Genomic DNA, 21,754 nt, shown 5'->3' on the forward strand with positions numbered 1-21,754 from the left:
AAGCACTGCACTTAGAACCCAGTATCTCACAGCTGCATTCCCCACTCGCTTTGACACCCTAATTCCTGTCCCACACCCAGAACACCTTCAGGTTCCCTATGCCTCCGTGATTGACATCTGATAACCCAGTAGGTGAGGACCAGAGGACCCCCACACTCTTTCATCACCCCCCTTTTCAGGAGGGTGATGGGAAGGCCACACCCCAAGTGGGCCACCCAGCAGGAGTGAGCCTCCCCTCCGAGCTCCCTGGGGTGCTGCTCCAACCAGCAAGCATGAGTCTGATTCCACATGTCATCTGGGAGGCCTCCAGGAACAAAAGTTCTCCAGCAGCCTCTCAGTAAGAATCAGCTCACTGAATTTTTGTGTGGGCGTCCCCCCCCACTCCCCACAGGAGCCTCCTGCTCACCCTCTCAAGAAACTCCACTCAGTGTTTGATCTTCCCGTGACCGAGGCAGGTACCCGTCATGGCGTAATTATGCACCACTTTTCTGCTATCACAGAACCAAAGATTTTCTTCCCTTCTGCTCACTGACATGACAGACACCCACTTAGCAGAGAGATTATTAGTATAAAATTACTTTTTGGCCTTTAAATTTAACTATACCATATTCACAGCAATAAAATAAAACCCCAAATCCAGGTGTGCCTTTCAGGGAACGTGTCCGGGGCAATTACTGTCTGATAATGGCATCCTGCACTTAAGCCTTTTGTCTGAGGATCTTGAAATCATTTCCATACAACCCCATAATGATGTTCATTCTGTGAGGGACTAGAGGTGAAGTGACTGACCTCGCGGCGTACACCAGAGATGAAGGAGATTGGGGACCCAGGTGTCACTTTGTTCTCCACCTCCCCCCTTTCTGGGTCTTTAAAGAGCCATGGTCCGCCTTCTGTGGTACAGTACTTGCCCCTGGGTCAGCAATCCACCTTTTTAAGAGCATGGATGGATAGGTTTCTATATTGCATTTCACAGAGAGGAGCCGAATCGGGGGAGTGGGGTGCAGAAAATCCGTTTACACACGAGAGCCCAAGTATGGATTCAGTGAGTTCTTGGTTAAAGGGATAACACTGTCTAGGTAAGCACCTAGCCTGTCTGTGTGGCCATGGAACGTAAAGACAGGTAGATCCTCCTGTCTTCACATCGGGAGTATGTCCTGGTTGTCTAACTACATGCCCATTCTCCCACTCCCAGAGTCAGTCCAAGTTCTCGGAAGCCAACTTACCCCATGTGTCCCCCAAGCCACCCGGCCACCAGTCAGTTCATCTACCACTGTGTCCCTTTCTCCCTCCACTCTGGTCAACAAATATGAACTGCATATGTATGGCTCGCAGGCTTCAGTCACATAATCACCCCCCATGATGTTATTTTTATGCTTGTATGAGTGTTTATCTATGTCCCGTTGGATCATTGGGTCCTGACAGAAATGGTCATGTCTGTCCAGTGTGGTATTTCCCCTCGGGCCCGAGCATAAACCTGCTTAGGCACCAGAAGTTCAGTGTTTGCTTTGAGCAGCAATTCTCAACCTGTGGGTCATGACCCCCTTGGCAAACCTCTATTTCCCTAAAACATTTACATCACAATTCATAACAGTAGCAAAATCACCGTTATGAAGTAGCAATGAAAATAGTTTTATGTTTGGAGGCGGTGCTACCACAGGAGGAACTGTATCAGAGGGTTGCAGCATTAGGAAGGTTGAGAACTGCTGTCTTAGAGCCTGCCAGAGGCAGAAGAGACAAGACTGTGGGATCCAAAGGGAAACGATACAGTTTTGAGTCTTCACTTGAGTCCTCCTTCTCCAATCACAACACCCATCCTATGCCTGGCTATGCTACATACCTGTGATAATATTCATTGCCAACTTGACAAGAGCTATGTTTCTGGGCACACCTCTGTGGGTTATCTAAAGGTTAGCTTCTGAGAAGGTCTGAGGGGGATTGTCCTGACTGTTGATATGGGAAGAAGACCCTCTTAATAATGGGTAGGATCATTTCCCTGGACTAGAGTGGGAAGGGCAAGCTGAACATTAGCTTGGGTGAATTTATTGCTGTCCTCTTCGACTGTGGATAGACGTAACATTGCAAATTGTCCCAAACTGCCACTGCAAACCCCTTGCCATGATGGGATGTAGCCGGGAACCATCAGTCAAATAAATCCTTCTTCTTTTAAGTTACTTCTGTCACGGTATTTTATTACAGAGATGGAAAAAGAAACTAAGACAGTGTGAAAAGTCTCAAGGATGAGTTGCATTCCCTCTAAGTGTTGGCTTCCATGGGAACACACTACAAACTCAGTACCTTAACCATTGGCGAGAGAAAGTAATCACACAGGTGCTGTAGGAAAAGGTGGGCCACGATGGGCCCTACAGCCAAGATTCAAGCTTTGCAGGGGCAGCAGCATCTATTTGGAATCAAGAGACATGCTCATCCATGTAGGCAGAAAATCTATATTGAAGATATCTGGGCACACCCCCAATGCCTCTCCTCCAGAGGCCATCTCTGGAGCCATCTCTTAGATAATTCCAGCCCTGTGCCCTCTCTGCTTAAGCTGTCCTTTGTCTGTGAGCCTGCACAGTTTGTGATTAAATGTTCCCATGTAGCAGATCTCTTTCATTTATTCCACAAATATATATTGATGAAGCTGAGCTAATGTTGGAGCTTCATGGACAAGGACCAGGGGCAGATTAATACTCCAAAATGCAATGCAGCATTCTCTTGATGTAAATGCACAGGGCCAGATGGATGTCTGTTCACCCCACCCCAAATGCAGGAGGTATTCTGTGGATCTGAAGGAAGGTTATATATCATCTTGTCTTGGCATTGGCTTCTAGATCGCAAGTTAATTTCCCTTCAGGAGCTCATTAACAGTCACAGCCAGCTCTTTCCCCGTGTCCCAGTCTTCCGATGAAATACTGAAGGTTGAGAGCTATCACCACTGTTTGCCTTCTGGTCTCTTCCAGGATCTTTTTCCCTGGAAGCCATCCTGTCAGAGGCGTGCAAGTGATGAAGGTTGGCAAGCTGCAGCTCCATCAAGGCATGTTTCCCCAGGCCATGAAGAACCTGAGGCTGGTGAGTGTGCCAAGACGTGGGTTCGGCCCAGTGTACCTTTCTCTAGCTGTTGCCAGGCCTCTACTCGGTGATTGCTAAGCTCTGCTTTTAGCATGTGAGCACACACATGCCCAAGTATGCTGGTAAATGTTTAACAACTGTCTCTAAAAACACTGGTAACAGTTGCCAATTTCTATGGGATAAATGTACCCAAATGTAATTCATTTTACACTGTCAGGATAGAATCAACCTGCTTGTGTCTTATGTGTGCCTGTGCATGCACATGTGTGTGCAGGTGTGTGAACATGCATGAAGAGGCCAGAGGTCAACCAGGTGTCATTCATCAAGAGCCATTCTCCTTATTTGGGGGAGACATGAGGTCTTGCTGGCTTGAAGCTCACTGATGAGGCTAACTCACCAGTGAGCATCAGAGATTTGACTGTCTTCACACCCCCAACACTGAGAATTACAGGTCTGCACCTCCAGCCCCAGCTTCCAACATGGAATCTAGAGCCCAAACTCAGGTCCTTATTCTCACATAACAATCACTTAACCTGCCAAAGTATCTCCCCAGGCACCTAATCATTATAATTTTAACAGGCACTCTGGTGTGAGTCTCAGAACACCAGTACACATGTGCCCAGTCCCACAAATCACCTTTCTTCACATCCTCTGAGCACAATATGTCTCTTCTTGCAGTAGGTGAGACCTGCTCATCAGACTGTAGTCTCTGTATCACCCCTCCCCCATCTTTTCCTCCCCACTGCGAGGGCAGGCTCTTGTCAGTACTGACTTACTAACTTTGAGGTTAGTAAGCAAAGCCGTTTCCTCTACCTTAAATGTACTCCACACCTACTGGGCTTGGCAGGATTCTACTGGTCCTTCGGGGCTCAGCTCCAATGTTTTTTGTGATCTAGGTTCTTGCAACTCTTTGCCAGCTCTGTCACTTTCAACATTTGGAGCAGGGGGAGCCCCTTCCCAACCCCCACAGCCTGGAACTAGCTCAGCTAACTGAGCTCAGCATCCAACAAAATCTCAAAAATGTATTTGTTGTTGGAGAAATGGAAAGGGAAGGAGTGAGAAAGGTCAATGCAATCTTAGTAGTCAGTATTGGGAAATGAAATGGAGGGCCTGAGTTAGTGCTGGATACTTTGCTAAAGGGACACTCAGTTTCACCCTCTTAAACATTGTCCCTGCCTAGAGCAGCCCAGTTCTCTCTTGGCCTTTCCACACTTCAGAATGTCATGTCACCAGCCATTGCCTGTCTGTACTGGTGGGTCATAGGAGACTTGGACTATAGGCTTTCTCGGGGAGCCTTTGATACCTAGGGGGGTCTTCTGGGCCCCAATACTCGTATGTCAGAGAGTTGTAGTCGAAGAACTGCAGCGAGGTTTTCCTGGGAGTATCCAAAGGGACAAGAAAGGTGATAAATGTCTAAAGGATTATCAATGTCAACTTGTATTGGACAATAGCCACAATAGTTGAAAGAAGCCATTAGCCAATGGGAAAAATACTGGGGCTTCCTGGAAGTGTCCATCTCTTCCTCTTTTTCTTTCTTTGGCACCTTTCCCAGATGAATGTTAGGACAACCTCTTGCAGTCTCAGAAAGAACATCCTTTCTCTTATCTAGTCAAGAACATGTCAACCAGTTCATCCATCTAGACAGAAGACACTTACTGTGATCTGCTGTGTGAAGGTTTCAGTAGAAAACAATAATATATCAAAGGCAATAAAGGTGTTTCCATTTCTGTTTGGAAAATGAAACACTAAGGTGGATATCCACACACACACACACACACACACACACGCACACAAAACCCTCTCTTTCGAAGACACAGCCAGTTCTGGTATATTCTGCTTAATTCACCAATAAATGCTGCTGCTACTTGAGTAAGACCCAATAAGACTGTCCTTACAGTTTACTGGAGGAGACAGACAGGTGAAACGGTTTTATGATCTACGTTGGGATGCAAGGCTCCTCCCTTCTCTCAACTGTTCCATTCAAGAAGAAAATGCTTTCTGGAAACAGCATCTGGAATTGCCTTCAAGCGTAGATAAATTCCTGAATTTGATTTTAGAAGAAAGATGAATATCTTAGTTAGGGCTTTACTGCTGTGAACAGACACCATGACCAAGACAACTCTTATAAGGACAATATTTAATTGAGGCTGGCTTACAAGTTCAGAGGTCCAGTCCATTATCATCAAGGTGGGAGCCTGGCAGCATTCAGGCAGCCATGTTGCAGAAGTAATTGAGATTTCATCTTCATCTGAAGGCTGATAGCAGAATACTGGCTTCCAGGCAGCTATAATGAGGGTGTTAAAGCCTATGCCCACGGTAACACACCTTCTCCAACAAGGCCACACCTTTTATAATGCCACACCTATCTAATAGTAGGGGAACCATGAGAGCAAGTTTGGCTCTCTTTCACTCTTCATTGGGGAGCTGAATCCTTGCCTTCATTCTAGAGCTTCAGCCGGGGCATCAAACACCCTCAGCTGCAAAGCCTTCCTTTACCTGGATAACTAACTGTTTTACAACCCAGATCCAGGTTCACTATGTTTCTTCTCCTATCTGGTTGGCTTTTCCTGGTCTCAAACAGGAATTACAGGCATCAGGTCCTGGAAGTGGCTGCCTTCACCCATGAGCACTTACCGGTTACACCCACTCGTCCAGGCAGATCCCACAGCACAGCCATGTCAGTCTCTGCTCCAGTCTGTACCCTGTGTCCCAGACCCTCACAACAGTCACAACATGCAGTTTTACTCTTCCCATTCCCTAGCCCTCTGCAGTCGTTTTTTTTTTTTTTTTTTTTTTTTTTAAACTGGTATTTTTTTTAATCCTTACTATTTATTTATTTTTGTAAAAAGAGAGATACATATACAGATTTTTAAAGGCATTTTAGCATAACATTATATGAATAATTCTGTCAGTACTTAATTCTTTTAGAGGTTTGATAGCATGCATAGAAATCCCACTAGTTACCATAAGCATGAAGTACATGTAGGACAGAACGTAACAGATTTCTTGTTGGGTATAGATTAAGCATAATGATCTGTGAATACCAAAAATTGCCACAAGGCTATTATCTTAGCTCTTGGATTACTAATGATTTGAGGTCCAGGTGTACCACACTCTGAGAGGGTGCTATACATTCCCCCCCCCCCCCCAGGAAGGACTGAGGCTTTCTTTTTTCTTTTTTTTTTCTTTTTCTTTCTTTCTTTCTTTCTTTCTTTCTTTTTTTTTTTTTTTTTTTTTTTTTTGGCCTTCTTTTCTTGAGCTTCATATGATCTGTGAGTTGTTTCTGGGGTGTTCAGAGCTTTCTGGGGTTAGTATCCAATTATCAGTGACTGCATATTATGTCAGTTCTTTTGTGACTGGGTTATCTCACTCAGGATGTTATTTTCTAGATACATCCATTTTCTTAGGAATTTCATAAAGTCATTGTTTCTGATAGCTGAGTAGTACGCCATTGTGTAAATATACCACAATTTTTGTATCTATTCATCTACTGAAGGACATCTGGGTTCTTTCCAGCTTCTGGCTATTATAAATAGGGCTGCTGTGAACATTGTGGTGCATGTGTCTTTGTTTTATGTTGGAACGTCTCTGGGGTATATGCCCAGAAGTGGAATAGCTGGGTCTTCAGGTAGTACTATGTCCAATTTTCTGAGGAACTGCCAGACTGATTTCCAGAGTGGTTGTACCAGTTTACAACCCCACCAACAGTGGAGAAGTGTTCCTCTTTCTCCACATCCTCACCAGCATCCGCTATCATCTGAATTTTTGATCTTAGCCATTCTGACTGGTGTGAGGTGGAATCTCAGGATTATTTTGATTTGCATTTATTTCTTTGATGGCTAATGATGTCGAGCACTTCCTTAGATGCTTCTCACCCATTCGATATCCCTCAACTGAGAATTTTTTGTTTAGCTCCGTACCCCATTTTTTAATAGGATTGTTTGATTCTCTGGTGTCTAACTTCTTGAGTTCTTTGTATACTTTGGATATTAGGCCTCTATCAGATGTTGGGTTGGTAAGATCTTTTCCCAATCTGTTGGCTGCCGTTTTGTTTTCTTGACAGTGCCCTTTTTCTTACAGAAACTTTGCAATCTCATTAAGTCCCATTTGTCGATCTTTGACCTTAGAGCTTGAGCCATTGGTGTTTTGTTCAGGAAATTTTCTCCTGTGCCTATGTGTTCTAAGGTTTTCCCTACTTTCTCTTCTAATAATTTCAGTGTACCTGGTTTAATGTGGAGATCTTTGATCCACTTACACTTGAGCTTTATACAAGGAGATAAGAAAGGGTCTATTTTCATTCTTCTCTGCAGTCATTTTTAATCTCAGTGCTCATGTTTACACTCAGGAATCTGATCAGGACCCCTGCCTCGCCAGAGGAAAGCAATCAGACCCTCAGACTTGTGCAGACCCCCTCAGTGCCTGTCTAAGACTCTTTGAGTACAATTGGCCCCTCTGCACATGTGGTATCACAACTTGGCATGTGGGTCGGAGGGAGGAAAAGAGACAAGAGACTTGAAGACATGATATACTGTAAGGGTCACTGGTACTTATGAATGTTGCTGACTGACTTCCAGTAGGAAATAGTAACATCAAGTGTATGTTTTTAAACAAGAAAGAAAGAAACTAGGGCTAGAGAGATGGTGCAGCATTTAAAAGTACCTGATGTTCTTCCAGAGGACCCGAGTTCAGTTCCCAACACCCCCTTTAGAAGGCATCCAACCTCTTGTAACTTGTAGTTTCATCGAATCCAACACCCTCTTCTGACTTCCGTGGGTATTAGCATACCTGTGCATGCATTCACACACACACGGGGGTGAAGGAAATATGTTGGATAAGATGCAAGCACAGTGTCTTAAGGAAAACAGTCATAACTTTCCCTATCAGAGAGTCTAGGCCTAACAGTAGCAAGGAGCTGAGTGGGAAACCTGGTGCCTCTGGCCGTCAACAGCAAGGTGTTATCCTTATTCCATTCTAGAGTGATGTCAGGGACAACCAGTTGGAACAAGGCCTGCATAAAATCCAGATCTCAAAATGTCCGTATTTCAGTTGAAAGTCACTTACCATACAAAAAGCCAGTCTTAATCTTTAAAACAATCAGCAGATACCAGCAGATGCATTAGACTCATTTGACAGTGATTTCAGTCAGATGCTGCTTTACTGTGTAAATATAAACACTGTCTAACAAACAAGAAGCGCCGTAAGTCAGTCTGGAGAAGAGAGGGAAGGGACATGCAGAAATACAAGAGCCAATAAATTCAGGAAGCAAGTGAGTAGAGAGGACCTCAGTGCCAATCACACAGGGAAAAACCATAATAAAAGTAAAATTGAACATGGCCTTGGGGACCTCGGGACCAATGACTAGTGATGTTAGCTTTCTGACATGAGACACCCAGAAAAAGAAGAGAAGTAGGGTAAATATAAAGAATACTTGAAACAATAAAAGAGGCCTCCAAGCTAGAAAATAATCTTAAAATGTTTGAAATACATAGACTATTATAACTAACAAATTAATTAGCAAGTTAGTATAATCTAAGATCAGCATTCAGAAGTCATTTGTGGTTCTACATACCAACCAAAATAAGAAATTGAATTCTTGCATGCTTGAAATTAAACAAAGTGAGGAAAGAAAGACATTAAACTATAAAGTGACATCTTGTGCTATGGGTTGAAAAACTGAGGACATAAACATCTCTCAGAGAATATGCATTACTATCCAAAGCCTTTTTTCTTTTTCAAAATAGACACCCTCTGTCCCAACAAAATCCCCAAATTGAATCTTTAAAAAGAACTAAGTTGGAGAGCTCCAATTCCAAATTCCAAAACCTAGTTCAAAACCATATGCTACTGGTATAAAAATGGATACATAGACCAGTGCATACACAACACAAAAGGCAGTAGGGCCTCACACACATGCAAGAGCGATTTTCAACAACACCATTTAATAAGGAAAGGAACAGTCACCTCAGCAAACGGTGTTAGAGAAGAAAAACTGATGATTACATGCAAAGACTAATGTAAGAGTCCCCTAACTATATACACAAAGTAACTCAAATGGATTGAAATATCCTAAACATAACAGCTAAAACTATAAACAGATTAAACCAAAAACCAGGAAGACTTCAAGATACTGAGATTCGCAACGATTTCTTGATTATGACAGCAAAAGCCTGTGAGTTGAAGACGTCATGGTCGACAAATGGGCTTCATCTAAACTCTAAGCCCAAGGCATCAAAAGTCCATGGAGCAAAAGGTAACTGTAGACACACAAAAGCATATTACTCATCCCTAAAAAGAGTGACACTCCCACTCGGGCAACGCCCTGATGAACTCTGAAGGAATTACCCTAATTAAACACAACAGGCATGCTCTGTACGTGTGAGGCACCTAACACAGCTGCTCACAGCAGAAGACAGGGTGGTGGTTACCAGGGTCTTCGGGGAATGCACAGGACAGGTGATCATTGTGTAGCTGGCCTGCCTTCCCAGCGTGGCATGACACAGATGCTCCGACGAGGATGGCAGGCCCGGCTGGCATTCACCAGTTCTAAGGAGAGCCAGCACAGTGTCTTGCTGTGACAAAAGCCAAAGCAACTTGGAGAAAGGAAGGTTTATTTCACCTTACAGTTTGTAAGTTCAACACTGAGAGACTCAGGCGAGAATTAGAGCAGGAAACTGGAGGCAGAAACCGGAGCAGAAGCCAACTGCTTCCTGACCTGCTCTTCTGGATTACTCACTTGGCTTTCTTACACAACTCAGGACCATCTACACAGCCCACAGTGCCTCCCACATCAGTCATCCACGGGAAAATGCCCCACAGGCCACTCTGGTGAGACCATTTTCCAAATTGAGGTCTCCCGTTCACAAATAACTCTAATTGTATCAGGTTGACATTAAAAAACAAACAAAAAAAAAAAAAAAACCCGAAAACACAAAAAACAACAACAACCAAAAACTAGCCAACTAACATGGTAAAGATTTTTTAAAGTCTATATTAAAATATGTACTGCTTATATATACATTTTACTACAACAGTTTCCTATGTGATGGAAAACTACCTGAATCTGACAAGAGATAGAAAGCTAAGTAAATGTCCTCCTTCGCCAAATTAAAACTCGGAGACATTCTCACCCAGATTCTCACCCAGACTCAAATAAAAATGAAACCCAAAAAAAAATCCTCACTGTACAAGAGAATAAAATGATCCCATGCTGAGAGGGGAGAACAGCCTGAACTAGACCTTTCACCAGAAACCCTACAGAATAGCACATTGTTTCCAAGTGTATCAGGAAGAAGGGATTGTTAATCCCCGAACCCAGATTCGGCCAAAACATCATTCAAACACTGAAAAGGAAACTAAGCTGTTCACAGCTGTAGGAAAATTAAAAGAACTCCATCAGGCCTCACCTAAAAGAATTGCCACCCCAAATCCTCTAAAACAAAAGAAAAATGGACGGAAGAAATCCTGAAACATAAGGAAGAAAGGCAAATGTATAATAATAATAATAATAATAATAATAAGCAAAAGTATGAATGAGTAGAATTTCTTTAGTTTTCCATGTTGACAGCTGAAGGAAAAGTCAGAACACTGGCTGAAGTGGCTCTAGAAGTCTTTGGTAAGATAGCTAGATACTTACATTCGGGGATGGGGGTAAAGCTAGAGAGAAGGAACATCTCTCTATGTGATGACAACTGGTAAACATGAAGATCCCAGGAGTCTATAATGAGAAAGAGGGGGGTTGGTCTAAAACAACCACTTCTTTAAAAGCCGTGTAAAGGAATGCACTCAAAGGCAGTACAGAATGGATAGGCTATGATGTTCAGTTGGTAGAGCGCTTGCCTAGCTTGTACAAGGCAGGGGCTTTGATCTCCAGAATCTCACTACATGGATATGGTGGTGTGCTCCTGTAATCTCAGTAGAGGCAGCAGGATGACAAGTTCCAGGAAGGCCATTCTTACCTACACAGCAAGTTCAAGGCCAGTCTATTCTACATGAGGACGTGTAAAAATAAATAGATCTTTAAATGATATGTTAAAAAAATATGGTAACACAGGAGGATTTCCCTCATGCCCCCCAAAAAGATACATCAAAACAGGTAGAAAGAACAAACAAAACAAAAAAGTAAAATTAATGTAGTAATAATTACATTGTAAGTGCTATAGTCTATATAAACTATCAAAATCAGTGGTTCTCAACCTGTGGGTCATGACCCCTCTGGGAGTCAAACAACTCTTTCACAGGGGTCGCCTAAGACCATCAGAAAATACAGATATTTGCATTGTAATTCATAAAAGTAGAAAAATTACAGTTCTGAAGTATCAACAAAAATAATTTTATGGTTGGGGGGGGGCACCACAACATAAGGAACAGTACTTTTTGTGTTTTTTATTGGATATTTTATGTATTTACATTTCAAATGTTATCCCCTTTCCTGGTTCCCCCTTCCTTCTGCTTCTATGATGATGCTCCCCCTTCCACCAACCCACTCTCACTTCACTGCCCTGGCATTCCCCTATACTGGGGAAATGAGCCTTCACAGGAACAAGGACTTCTCCTATTAATGCGAGATAATGCCATCCTCTACAACACATGTGGCTGGAGCCGTGGGTCCCTCCATGTGTACTTTTTGGTTGGTGCTTTAGTCCCTGGAAACTCTGGGGGATCTGGTTGGTTAATATTGTTGTTCTTCCTTTGGGGTTAAAAACTCCTTCAGTTCTTTCAGTTCTTTCTGGATATTAACTCAAAAGCTCAGAACACCCAAGATACAGACCACATAAGAAGAAGGAAGACCAAAATGTGGATGCTTCAGTCTTTCTTAGAAGGGGGAACAATATACTCATGGGAGGAAATACAGGGACAAAGAGTGGAGCAGACACTAAAGGAAAGGTCATCCAGAGACTGTCCCACGGGGATCCATCTCGTCTGCTGACACCAAACCCAGTCACTATTGCTGATGCCAAGAAGTACTTGCTGACAGGAGCCTCATGTGGATGTCTCCTGAGAGGCTCTGCCAGAGCCTTACTGATAATAAATGAGGATGCTTGTAGCTAATCATCAGACTGAGCAAGGAACAGTATTAAAGGGTCTCAGCATCAGGAATGTTGAGAACTCCTGGTCTAAATATCCTGGAAGGCAAAAATGAGAAGAACGGATATATTTGGAAGCAGTCCAAGTATGTACTGTCTATAAGAGACCCATTAAGCACAATGCTATGGACAGGCTGAAAGTAAAAGAGGCAGAAGATACATCATGAAAATATAATCAAAACACAGCGGCTGTGTTAACATCATCTGAGTAGACTTCAGTGTAAAGAAAACTTAACTAAGAGATGAAGGATGTCATATAATGGAAATGTTGTCAGTCTACCCACAAGATGCCACAACACTAGACATAGGTATGTCAAAGAACATGGTTTCAAACAGTACAAACAAAACCTGGCAGAGCTTTTTATGGAGCCTGAGGCAAAAGGATTACTCGTTGGAGACCAGGCTGGGCACACTAGCAAATTGAAGGCCAGTCTGGGTAGCATTGCAAGACTGTCTCAAAACCCAACCAAGCCAAACCTGTAGACCTGAGAGAAGACAGAAAACCACAAGTATAGGTCAGTGAGAAGCCTTATCTACCATTCTTTCTGCCACTAGAGATGTTTATAAAATACCCTACTGAGAAAGGCAGAATAGACATCCTTCACAAGCACGGAAAGACACGTGGTCACAGGAGAACCCATGACACATTCTGGGCCATTAAACAAATAATCAATTAATGTAAGTGGTCCATAAGTGTAAGTGATAGATTAATGCTCTTGCCTCAGTGGAATCAAATTAGAAATCAATAACAGTACTTGGGAAGAAAATCAAGACTCCATTTCCCCCACCTCTGTCTGGTGTGGTACATCACCCAACACAGTGAAACCTGAGGTGTGCTTTCGACACCAAAGTTTTGGCAAAACACCTGACTCCACCACAGCCTCTCGGGAACCTTGTTGATATTGATTGGGTTGGTTGTGGAGAGATTGCTCACAGTTAAGAACACTTACTGCTCTAGCAGGCTAGTTCCCAACACTCACATGGTCCCATACACCATCTGTAACTCCAGCTCCAGGAGACCCATTGCCCTCTCCTGGGTTCTAAGGGGACTAGATAAGCATGCAGTGCACATGCATGTATGCAGGTAAAACACTCAACATATAACATACATAGATATTTTAAAATATTGGCAGATTAAACACAATAACATCTCTGTCAGTGCGTGTGCGTGTGCACACTCGAGCATGCACATTTTGCTTGAAAGTGAACCATATGTGTGCAGTGCCCATGGAGGTAAGAAAAGGGCACTAAATCTGCTAAAACTGAAGTTCCAGGCAGTTGTGGGCTGATTTATGGGTGCTGGGAACTGCACCGGCATCTTCTGCAAGAATAATAGTTCAGTGCTCTTAACCACAAGACTGACTGTCACTCCATCCCCAACAACCTCAGTGGTTCCTGCCACTGACAGGCATCCCTGAGCTCACCACATCTGGAACCCCATCCTGTGGGCATCTCAGCACTCTGCTTTCTCTGTCGATGATTTCCTAGGCACCAGTTGTCTGACAAGCCCCTCCCACAGCAAGGGTCCTGATCTCTCCTAGGATATTTTACCTCCCTGGAGCATACATACCCCTCAAGGGTATTTGACACTTAGAGTGAATCTTGGATGGTGTAGAATGCTGTGCAGGGATGATGCTGAGCTCACATGGGTCCTCAGAGACTTTGGAGTTCCCTACTGCCTACCACTGTCTGGAGCTGCCTGTAGGCACAGCTTTGCTCAATGTCCCCTACTGAGGACATTAGGCCATACAGGGCTTTCATCCTGGGATGGACTACAGAGGAAAACTCTCATCCATGTCCTGCTGTGGTGACCTAATATGCAGGCTCTTGTCATGTGTTTCTTTTCCTTCTGATTTTTATGTCCATATTCAAATCATGCTCAGGGAAGTCATTTATTGCCTTCCCCAGGCTCACAGTAGAAAGCATATGAGATCCTTGATAGACTTAATATATTTATATTAAAAATTAATAAGAAAGCCATATTGTTTCCAGTTTTAAATCATAATTTGATCTCATTCATTTTATTTAATACATGGTCACAAGTCTTAAAATTACATTTTTAAAAAAAGATATGATGAGATGGAAATCTGTCGTGGGAGCCTTTTCTTTATTTCTCAGAGAGCCCTTTGCCTCTCGTGTGGCAGACTGTCTACATTGCCATTTCCGGTGTAACATTTAGACTCTGTATACCGGTGCAGCACATCCCGCTGGAGGCTTCTAATGAGTCCTCCATGCGAGATTGCATGCAGGCTCCTTCTGAATGCTACCATTTAAAAAATGAAATTTAATGGCAATAGAAAAGCATTCCCCCCCCAAACCAAGCCTCCTCCAATTTAAATTTCCTTAATCTGTTTTATATGCCACTACAGGAAATTAAACTGAAACTGTCCCCTCTGACATGCACATGTGTACCATTTGGGAGGCACTGAGAGCAGGTAGCCTCCGAGCTCCCGGCTGCCATTGCTCTGGCTTGGCCAAGATTTCCTGCAGCCTCGTTTTGTGGGTGAGGTGCGGAAACAATCTCCTTCAGCTGAGCTGAAGAGGTGACCAGAGCCCAATCAGGGCTTTTTTCCAACCCAGGCACGTATTTGCCTCAGGACCATGGTAGACACAAGTGTCCGGGACAAGACCCAGATCTTGTCCTCCGTCACCAGGTCTGCCCGTTCATGTCCCATTGCTGATGCTTGCAAAGACATAAACATTCCTGACAGACTTACCATTCTTCTCTTCCTTCTCTCAGTTTCTCTTCTGCATGTGACTACCACACAGACAGTCTTACTTATTCATTATATCTAAGTTCTAATTTCTACACACGTGATACACTTTTGATCTTTATCCCCCGCCCACTCACTCTCTTCCTGTTAATATTCTGCTCTCCACCCCACCTCCATACCCTGTCTTCCTCCTCTAGCCTTTCTGGTGCATAGGATTCTAGAACACTAGTATCCCATCCCAATGTGACCCTGTCCAGGAGACTGCTTCTTCTCCACGGTACTGTCCATAGCTGGAGGCTGAGCGGGTAGAGTGGACACTGGCATGAGGCCTGAGAGCTGGGATCACGCTCCCTCCTCTCAGGCCAAGTGGGTTGGAACAGTTTCTTTAGATCAGGGTGTCTGGCTGGACGTTTGTACCCTGCAGAAGCAGTCCGGGGAGTGTGGCTGTGAGCCGCGATGGTGGCAGCTTCCCTGCCTGCTGGGTCCTGCAGTCCCTGTATGGTCATAGGTCCCAAGTCACCAGTAAAGCTTGACCGCCTGTCTTGATATCAAACGGTAGCTCTGCCCCCTTCAGTGCACGGGAAAATTCTGGTTAGGACCAGAACTGCAGGAGGTTCCAGAGACAGGAAGAGACACAGATCAGCCTTCTGCTGCCAGGGTGACAAGAAGACGACATTGTCCTTAGGCTGTCTGTCAAGTCACAGAGAGGCCCAAGTCCCTCTCCAGGTGGAGATCCTGGAGAAACACAGTCCTCAGGCAAAGCCTCTGGTCGGCTTAGGAGCTGTGAAAACAGGCCAGCAGAGGGCGCCATGGCAGCTGAGCCCTTTCTCAGGATGGGATGCAGGGCCAGGTCCTGTTTGCTCTAGCAGAGAATATTCATCCTCAGCAAATCACAAGCGCAGCCAGCCCTAGGTAAGTGGAAGGGGACCAGACAGCCACAATGGCTTTCAAGTAAGGAGAATTTGCCACGAAGGAGCTCTCTGATCCAGAATCCTCTGTTGTGACACCATCATACAGGTCTCTGTCTCAGACCCCAGCAGGTCCAGCTCAGCAGAGGGCCCAGGGCGGTGCAGGGAAAAGGGAATAAAACATGAGGCACCAGATGTTGCTTTCTAATCTTCTCCCAGAGCGTGGCTGCCTGCAAGGTGGGGCAGCTCCTACTCTACCCTCTACCCCAACCCGCCCAGCCTTGGGATATATGTGCAGTGACTGCAGGGCCGACCTGTGCAGATTAACAAGAAACAAGTTTCCTGCATCTGTCCCAGCCCCTCCTGTGAGCCTGACTGCCAGTATCAGTCAAGAGCCCCTTCAGGGCTTGTTTTCAAATGTCCTTACTTTTTTTTTTTCTCCCAGCATCGAACTGTAACCCTATCTTCTGCCTCTCCAACACACACACACACACACACCCCAATAACAGCACCAGGACCAAACCCATAGACTGCAAGATCTGTGTCGTACCTTAATCAAAGTCAGCTGGAAGTGACCTAACTTTTCAAGAGTAGTTTATGAAATAATGTCCACAAACGTGGTAGAGCTGCCCACACCTGTAAAGAGTAAATCACGCTGACGTTAGACTAGCACTGAGTAAGTGAACAATGGCTGGGACTGCTGGGAGTTACTGTGCCTGTCCTCAGTGGGGTGTGGGGGTATCAGGTTGTTCTGGAGCCCATTGCCTGGTGCTTCACCACCACCAGCACCACACCATAAAGGGTCTTTAGAGCACGGTCACACCAGATATGGTAGCTTTGGATTCCCTCCCCATCTGCACCCTGCCTCCCACTGAACAGTGTACAGTGCACCTGCTCCTCCGGCCATCTTTTATTTCTCCATTGCAAACCATCCAGGAGAGGGAGGAACTGTCAGATTATGTTCCCAGTTCCCAGTCAGGAACTAGAATTGAACACAGCAGGTGTGGTGATTTGAATATGCTTGGGCCAGGGAGTGGCACTATCAGGTGTAGCCTTGTTGGAGTAGGTGTTCCTCCTGCGCCAGGTCTGCCTGGATGCTGCCATGCTCCCACCTTGATAATAACGGACTGAACCTCTGAACCTGTAAGCCAGCCCCAATTAAATGCTGTCCTTATGAGAAATGCCTTGGTCATGGTGTTTCTTCACAGACTAAGACAGCAGGAATGGTCTCCGGCTTTTCCACAGTACCTGCCTGGCTTCTGCCTGGATTCTGGGGTCATCTGAACCCTCGCTGGGCACATATATGGAGTTAGTCACCCAAAGATGCCCGTATGTGGCCTCTCTGCACGTGTCTTGGGCTTCCTTGGGGCTTGGAAGCCAGAGACTTTTTCAGGTTGTTAACCTTATTTCTGCTGTATAATTCACAATTATCTGTCAGTCAATTCACATTTATCTGTCTGCCCAATGTTTTTAAGAAAGTTCTAGAGATTGAATGTCAAGATGCAAGAAAAAAAGTTGCTATGGGCCAGCAAAACAGCACCGCATTTGAGAGAGCTTGCCATCAAAATGGCAGCCTGAGGTCGATCTTGAACCCACAGGGTAGGAGAAAACCGGCTCCCTCATTTTGTACTCTGACCCCCATAAGTCTACCACGACACAGGCATAACCCCTAGCCCCCAACACAAAATTAAAATTAAAAGTTTTAAAACCTGCTGTTGGAGGAAGCAGTACACCTTTTTTTTTTTTTTTTTTTTTTTTTTTTTGTGCAATGTAATGTCCTTATCGAGAATGGCTAAACTCCTACACTAGCCACCTAACCCTATGCATCAGTATAGACACTGAAATCATGTCCACCCCAGAATGCCCTGGGTGGAGCCCACCTTCCAAACACCCAGGCAGCACCCACACCATCTGTATTCTGGATTCATTAACCACAGTCTTCCTTAAAGACTGATTGCTTACCTGTGGACCACAGGATTCCAGAGCCATTGGGAAGTGGTGAAAAGCCAGACAGGGGCTTGTCTGTTTTGAGGTATTAATCTGTCACCTGTCCTTTCTCCTTAGGCCTTTGACATAATGAAAGTGACCCACGGCCGGGAACACAGCCTGATTGAAGATTTGATTCTTCTGCTGGAAGAATGTGACGCCAATATAAGAGCCTCCTAAGGACACCCAGAAGGAGGGGAAGGTGGCGCCTTTCATCGAACGCCTTACTGAGGTCACACACTCTTTGATGTTTGTTGTGTGAACCTCCTGTAGAAGTCTCCAATGTGTTTATGTGGGCAAATGTGTTTCTGTGGCATGTTGTGAGAAGTCTTATTTGTGGTAGAGCAGAACCATTCTAATAAACCTAAAAACTGAGTCCAAAATGCCACTGGCGACTTGGCTTTGTCCACTCACGGGTGGTTTTGGTGGTTAAGATGTCAGTGTCGGAAACAGGAACTTACCAAAAGAAGAATGGAATACCAGGCAGCGCTTGAGAGGTGGAGACAGGTAGATCTCCGCGAGTTCAAGGCCAGTTTGGTCTTCACAGTGAATTCCAGCCATGGCCATGTAGAGAGACCCAAGTTCAAGTCTCCTCTGTGTATGTATACAGAGGTAAATGGGTGAAAGGGATCATTTTCACATATACTTCTAAACACAAGTGTATGCCACGGAGATTCTTTTATTGTTGTACTTTTATCTTTATTGACATGTCTTAATTGTACTTATTAATGTGGTTCACTGTGATGTTTCCATATCTGAATATACGCATGTGGTGCACACCCATCACTGAGCAAATCTGGCCTCCGTTTATTTTTATGCCTCCACGGCTCAGCATTTCCCACAGTCTGATTTTTACACACAAGGGGAAAGCACAGGACTTGTCCCTGCCACTGGCTGATTTCCCTTTCTTTGTATGATCTCCCTCAGTCTGTCCATCCTACCACAGCCGACAGACTCTTCATGAGTGAGTAATAACCCATTATTTATGTGCACTTTGTACTTGTTGGTGAGCACCTAAAGTAATTGCAGCCCTGGCTGTTATGAGTGGCTCCGTAGTATACATGACAGGCAAGTATGTTTGGGGTTTACAGCTTCCCTTTGACAAATGGGGCAGGGGTCCCATGCGGCACCCTTTCCACTTCTTAGATGAACTTCCATAATCTCCTTTGGCTTTAGGTTCCCACCCACAGTGTCTGAGAGTTCCTGTTGTCCGTGTTCACACCAGCATTTGTTACAGTTTCTTGCTCTGCTGTTGGCTTTAATCGAATATTAACCGGCATACATGATATTTCATCACAGTTTTGGTTTCCCTGACGACCAGTGCTACTGATTGTGCCTCATGTATTTGTGACTGTTGGGAACAGTTGCTCATTTTGTGGTCAGATTCTTGCTTTTCGAATTCCTTACATATTATAAATATACTATGTATTGTGGATATGAATTTTTCATTGGGGGGATAGTTAGTAAACAACTCTCTAGTTCTGTAGGTTGTCTTTTCCTCGGCTGTTATTTTGTGCTGTACAGAACATCAGTGTGATTGTTTGTCTTCGATTCTCATCCCTTTGCTTTATAACCACACTCAGTCCTTGCTTATTCCGGTATTTATGATACTCCGTTGCCCTTACTGACATACTTCCATGCAAGTTTCCAGTTCAGATTTTTCATTTGGTCTTTGGTCTGTCGTGAAAAGGTTCAGTTTCCATCCCTTGCATGTGAGTGTCTGTTTTCCCTGCACACTTTGTTGAAGAGGCCAGCCACACAGCCTGCCTGGTTTGCGCACCTTTGTTTAGAAGGAGCCAGTTCTAAGTGCGTGAGCTTACGTTTGGGTTCTCTGTTCAGTCTCATGGGTCCCTTAATCTATGACCATACTGTTTCTGCTAACATGGCTCTGTAGTATGTCTTGAAATGAGGTTGGCCTCATTGTGTTTGTGCGTTCTGAATCTCTAGTGAGGAAGCAGAATTTTGAAACGTTGTCTTTACTCCTCCGCAATGAATAACTACATGTGTTATTTCTTTCTGAATACCTCTCCAACACAGGAGTCGTCAGCTCAAACCCTAGGACTGGGTCATTTCAGACATGTTAGTCTCTCACAAGAGAAAAAGATACTGAAGTCCGCTCTTTGTATAAATCTTGTATGTGTATTATTTTCTTAACCCTTTTCTTCTGTAATTGCTCATATCTGTGCTTTAATGTACTGCTGGGCAGAGCAGAAAGCTCTATTGTGCTATAGTAAACTGTGTTTGCATCCTTATTCACGTTAGTCTGGTCTTCTCTGCTTTTGTTGTCTTCTCTATTTCCCAAGCCCTTGGCCTGCTTCTCTATCATTCCACGTTAGAAAAAATAACAAAAATATTTCTCTTTGTCCAAAAAGTGTTGAGCCTTGTATGGCTCACTGGTCCTGGAAGCAGTATGTTCCTTCATGTTCCGGTGGGATTCTGGTAGTAAATCAGGTCGGTAGGCTGCTGCAGATGAAAAGGGCCCGTCGGTGAACTCTCTGGCATTCTCATCAGATGAAAAACAAACTTCCTACATTTTGGAAAGGTGGGGTTGGGAAGGAACAAGGGGGAACCAAGAAGAGAGGGACCGAGAGAGAACTTCATTGTTTGTTCCCATTTAATTCACTGGGGAAATGAAAGGGCCCGAGAGAAAGTTGGGGAGTAACTTCCATGGACCATGGGCAGAGCCCATGGATAGGATGCCTTGCTCGCCAGCTTTTTGAATGAAATTTATCATTCACTGATGATCCTGGATTAAGAGATTTGTCTTCACGCCTCCTAGAGAAAATCCGATGGGCTTTGAAATCCCTCTCTCCAGCTTGCAGTGTGCGAGGATGAAGGCGCCCTGCGTGGACCCAGTTTTAATACAAAGCAAACATTTAAGCAAAAGTAAACATTTACCCAATAAAATTACTGCAAAAATAATTTTGGTAAAAACGGAAATGGTCAGAGAACACAGTTGAAAATCTGTGTCGCCAGAGGCTGAGGATTGATTGCAGCCCCAGCCTCCATGAGGCCTTCTCGTTAATCCACAGTCATTGTAGCGGCAGGCTTTTCTCACGTCAGTAACTTGATGCCATTAGCCGCTCCTCTGGGAAGAGAACACAGTCAAACTGAAAATGAACACGGCGGGCATAATTTATAGCTGTGCCACATGCGTGCCAAGAGTGTGGGAAGGAAGCTGCTTGGGAATTCATTCGTGGTGGCTACCCAGACCTGACTTCCTCTAAGCAAGAGCCAGACAGCTACAAACCTCAGTCCCCCAGTTAGACTGGCTGCAGGGAGGGAGGGAAATTCCATACAGGGGCCAGATGTCCTGAAAATTTCCTCTTAGTCCAGCCAGTCAGGAGTAGATTCGAGGCTCCCATAGTGGAGCCCACTGGGGCTCATCAGAGAGAGGGTTCTGGGCATTGTCTGTGAAACACTGTGGAATCCTCATGGCAAGCCATCACCAAAGGAGACATCCGGATGCTGTTGGACCTTCCTTTCCTCTGAGGTCTATAAGAGATCAAGCTGATGGAAGACAGAGCAACACCCCGAATCCAATCCAGAAGCCTCCTTAACATCAGGGCTTTGTCAACGTCAGGGTGAAAATGCTCACAGCATGTTCACCACCAACCCAAAGCAGTCACTTCTCTTCCTCGGTGATCATCTCAGAATCCTCCAGACCTCCATCCAGACCTCCATTGCCCTGACGCTCAGTTGCTAAATCTCCCTTCTCTGCTACCTAAGGCACACATCTATTCATCCCCTGAAATCTCTCATCCATTCCCAAAAGCTTCAGGGGCCCCAGAATCATCCCACAGCTGCTGGGAATGCCTGATTCCTCTCTTCTGCTGTCCTCTCCTCCTCCTCCCCGAGAGCTGCAGAGGTGCCTCCCTCCACCATGCCCTCTTGAAACTCCTCTGCTCAGAATCAGAATGGCTCTCCATCATTACCCTGGATGTAGTCCTTCTGGCCCTGAGCTACAAACCCCTGTCTGAGTTTTAAGTGCTGGGGC

At 44.8% G+C, this 21,754-nt stretch overlaps 1 protein-coding gene across 1 annotated transcript in view; it reads left to right on the forward strand.

Annotated features, from left to right (window-relative positions):
* The window catches only part of SMYD3 (SET and MYND domain containing 3), a 522,821-nt gene extending 504,694 nt beyond the window's left edge, over positions 1-18,127 (forward strand). The window contains exons 11-12 of the mRNA XM_080922774.1: positions 2,958-3,066; positions 17,836-18,127. Coding sequence (XP_080778900.1) covers positions 2,958-3,066; positions 17,836-17,937 — 211 coding nt within the window. The 3' untranslated portion in view covers positions 17,938-18,127. The remainder of the gene's footprint in view (positions 1-2,957; positions 3,067-17,835) is intronic.
* Positions 18,128-21,754: the final 3,627 nt, after the last annotated feature.

This window comes from Micromys minutus, assembly GCF_963924665.1.
Source record: "Micromys minutus genome assembly, chromosome: 1".
Taxonomy (NCBI): domain Eukaryota; kingdom Metazoa; phylum Chordata; class Mammalia; order Rodentia; family Muridae; genus Micromys; species Micromys minutus.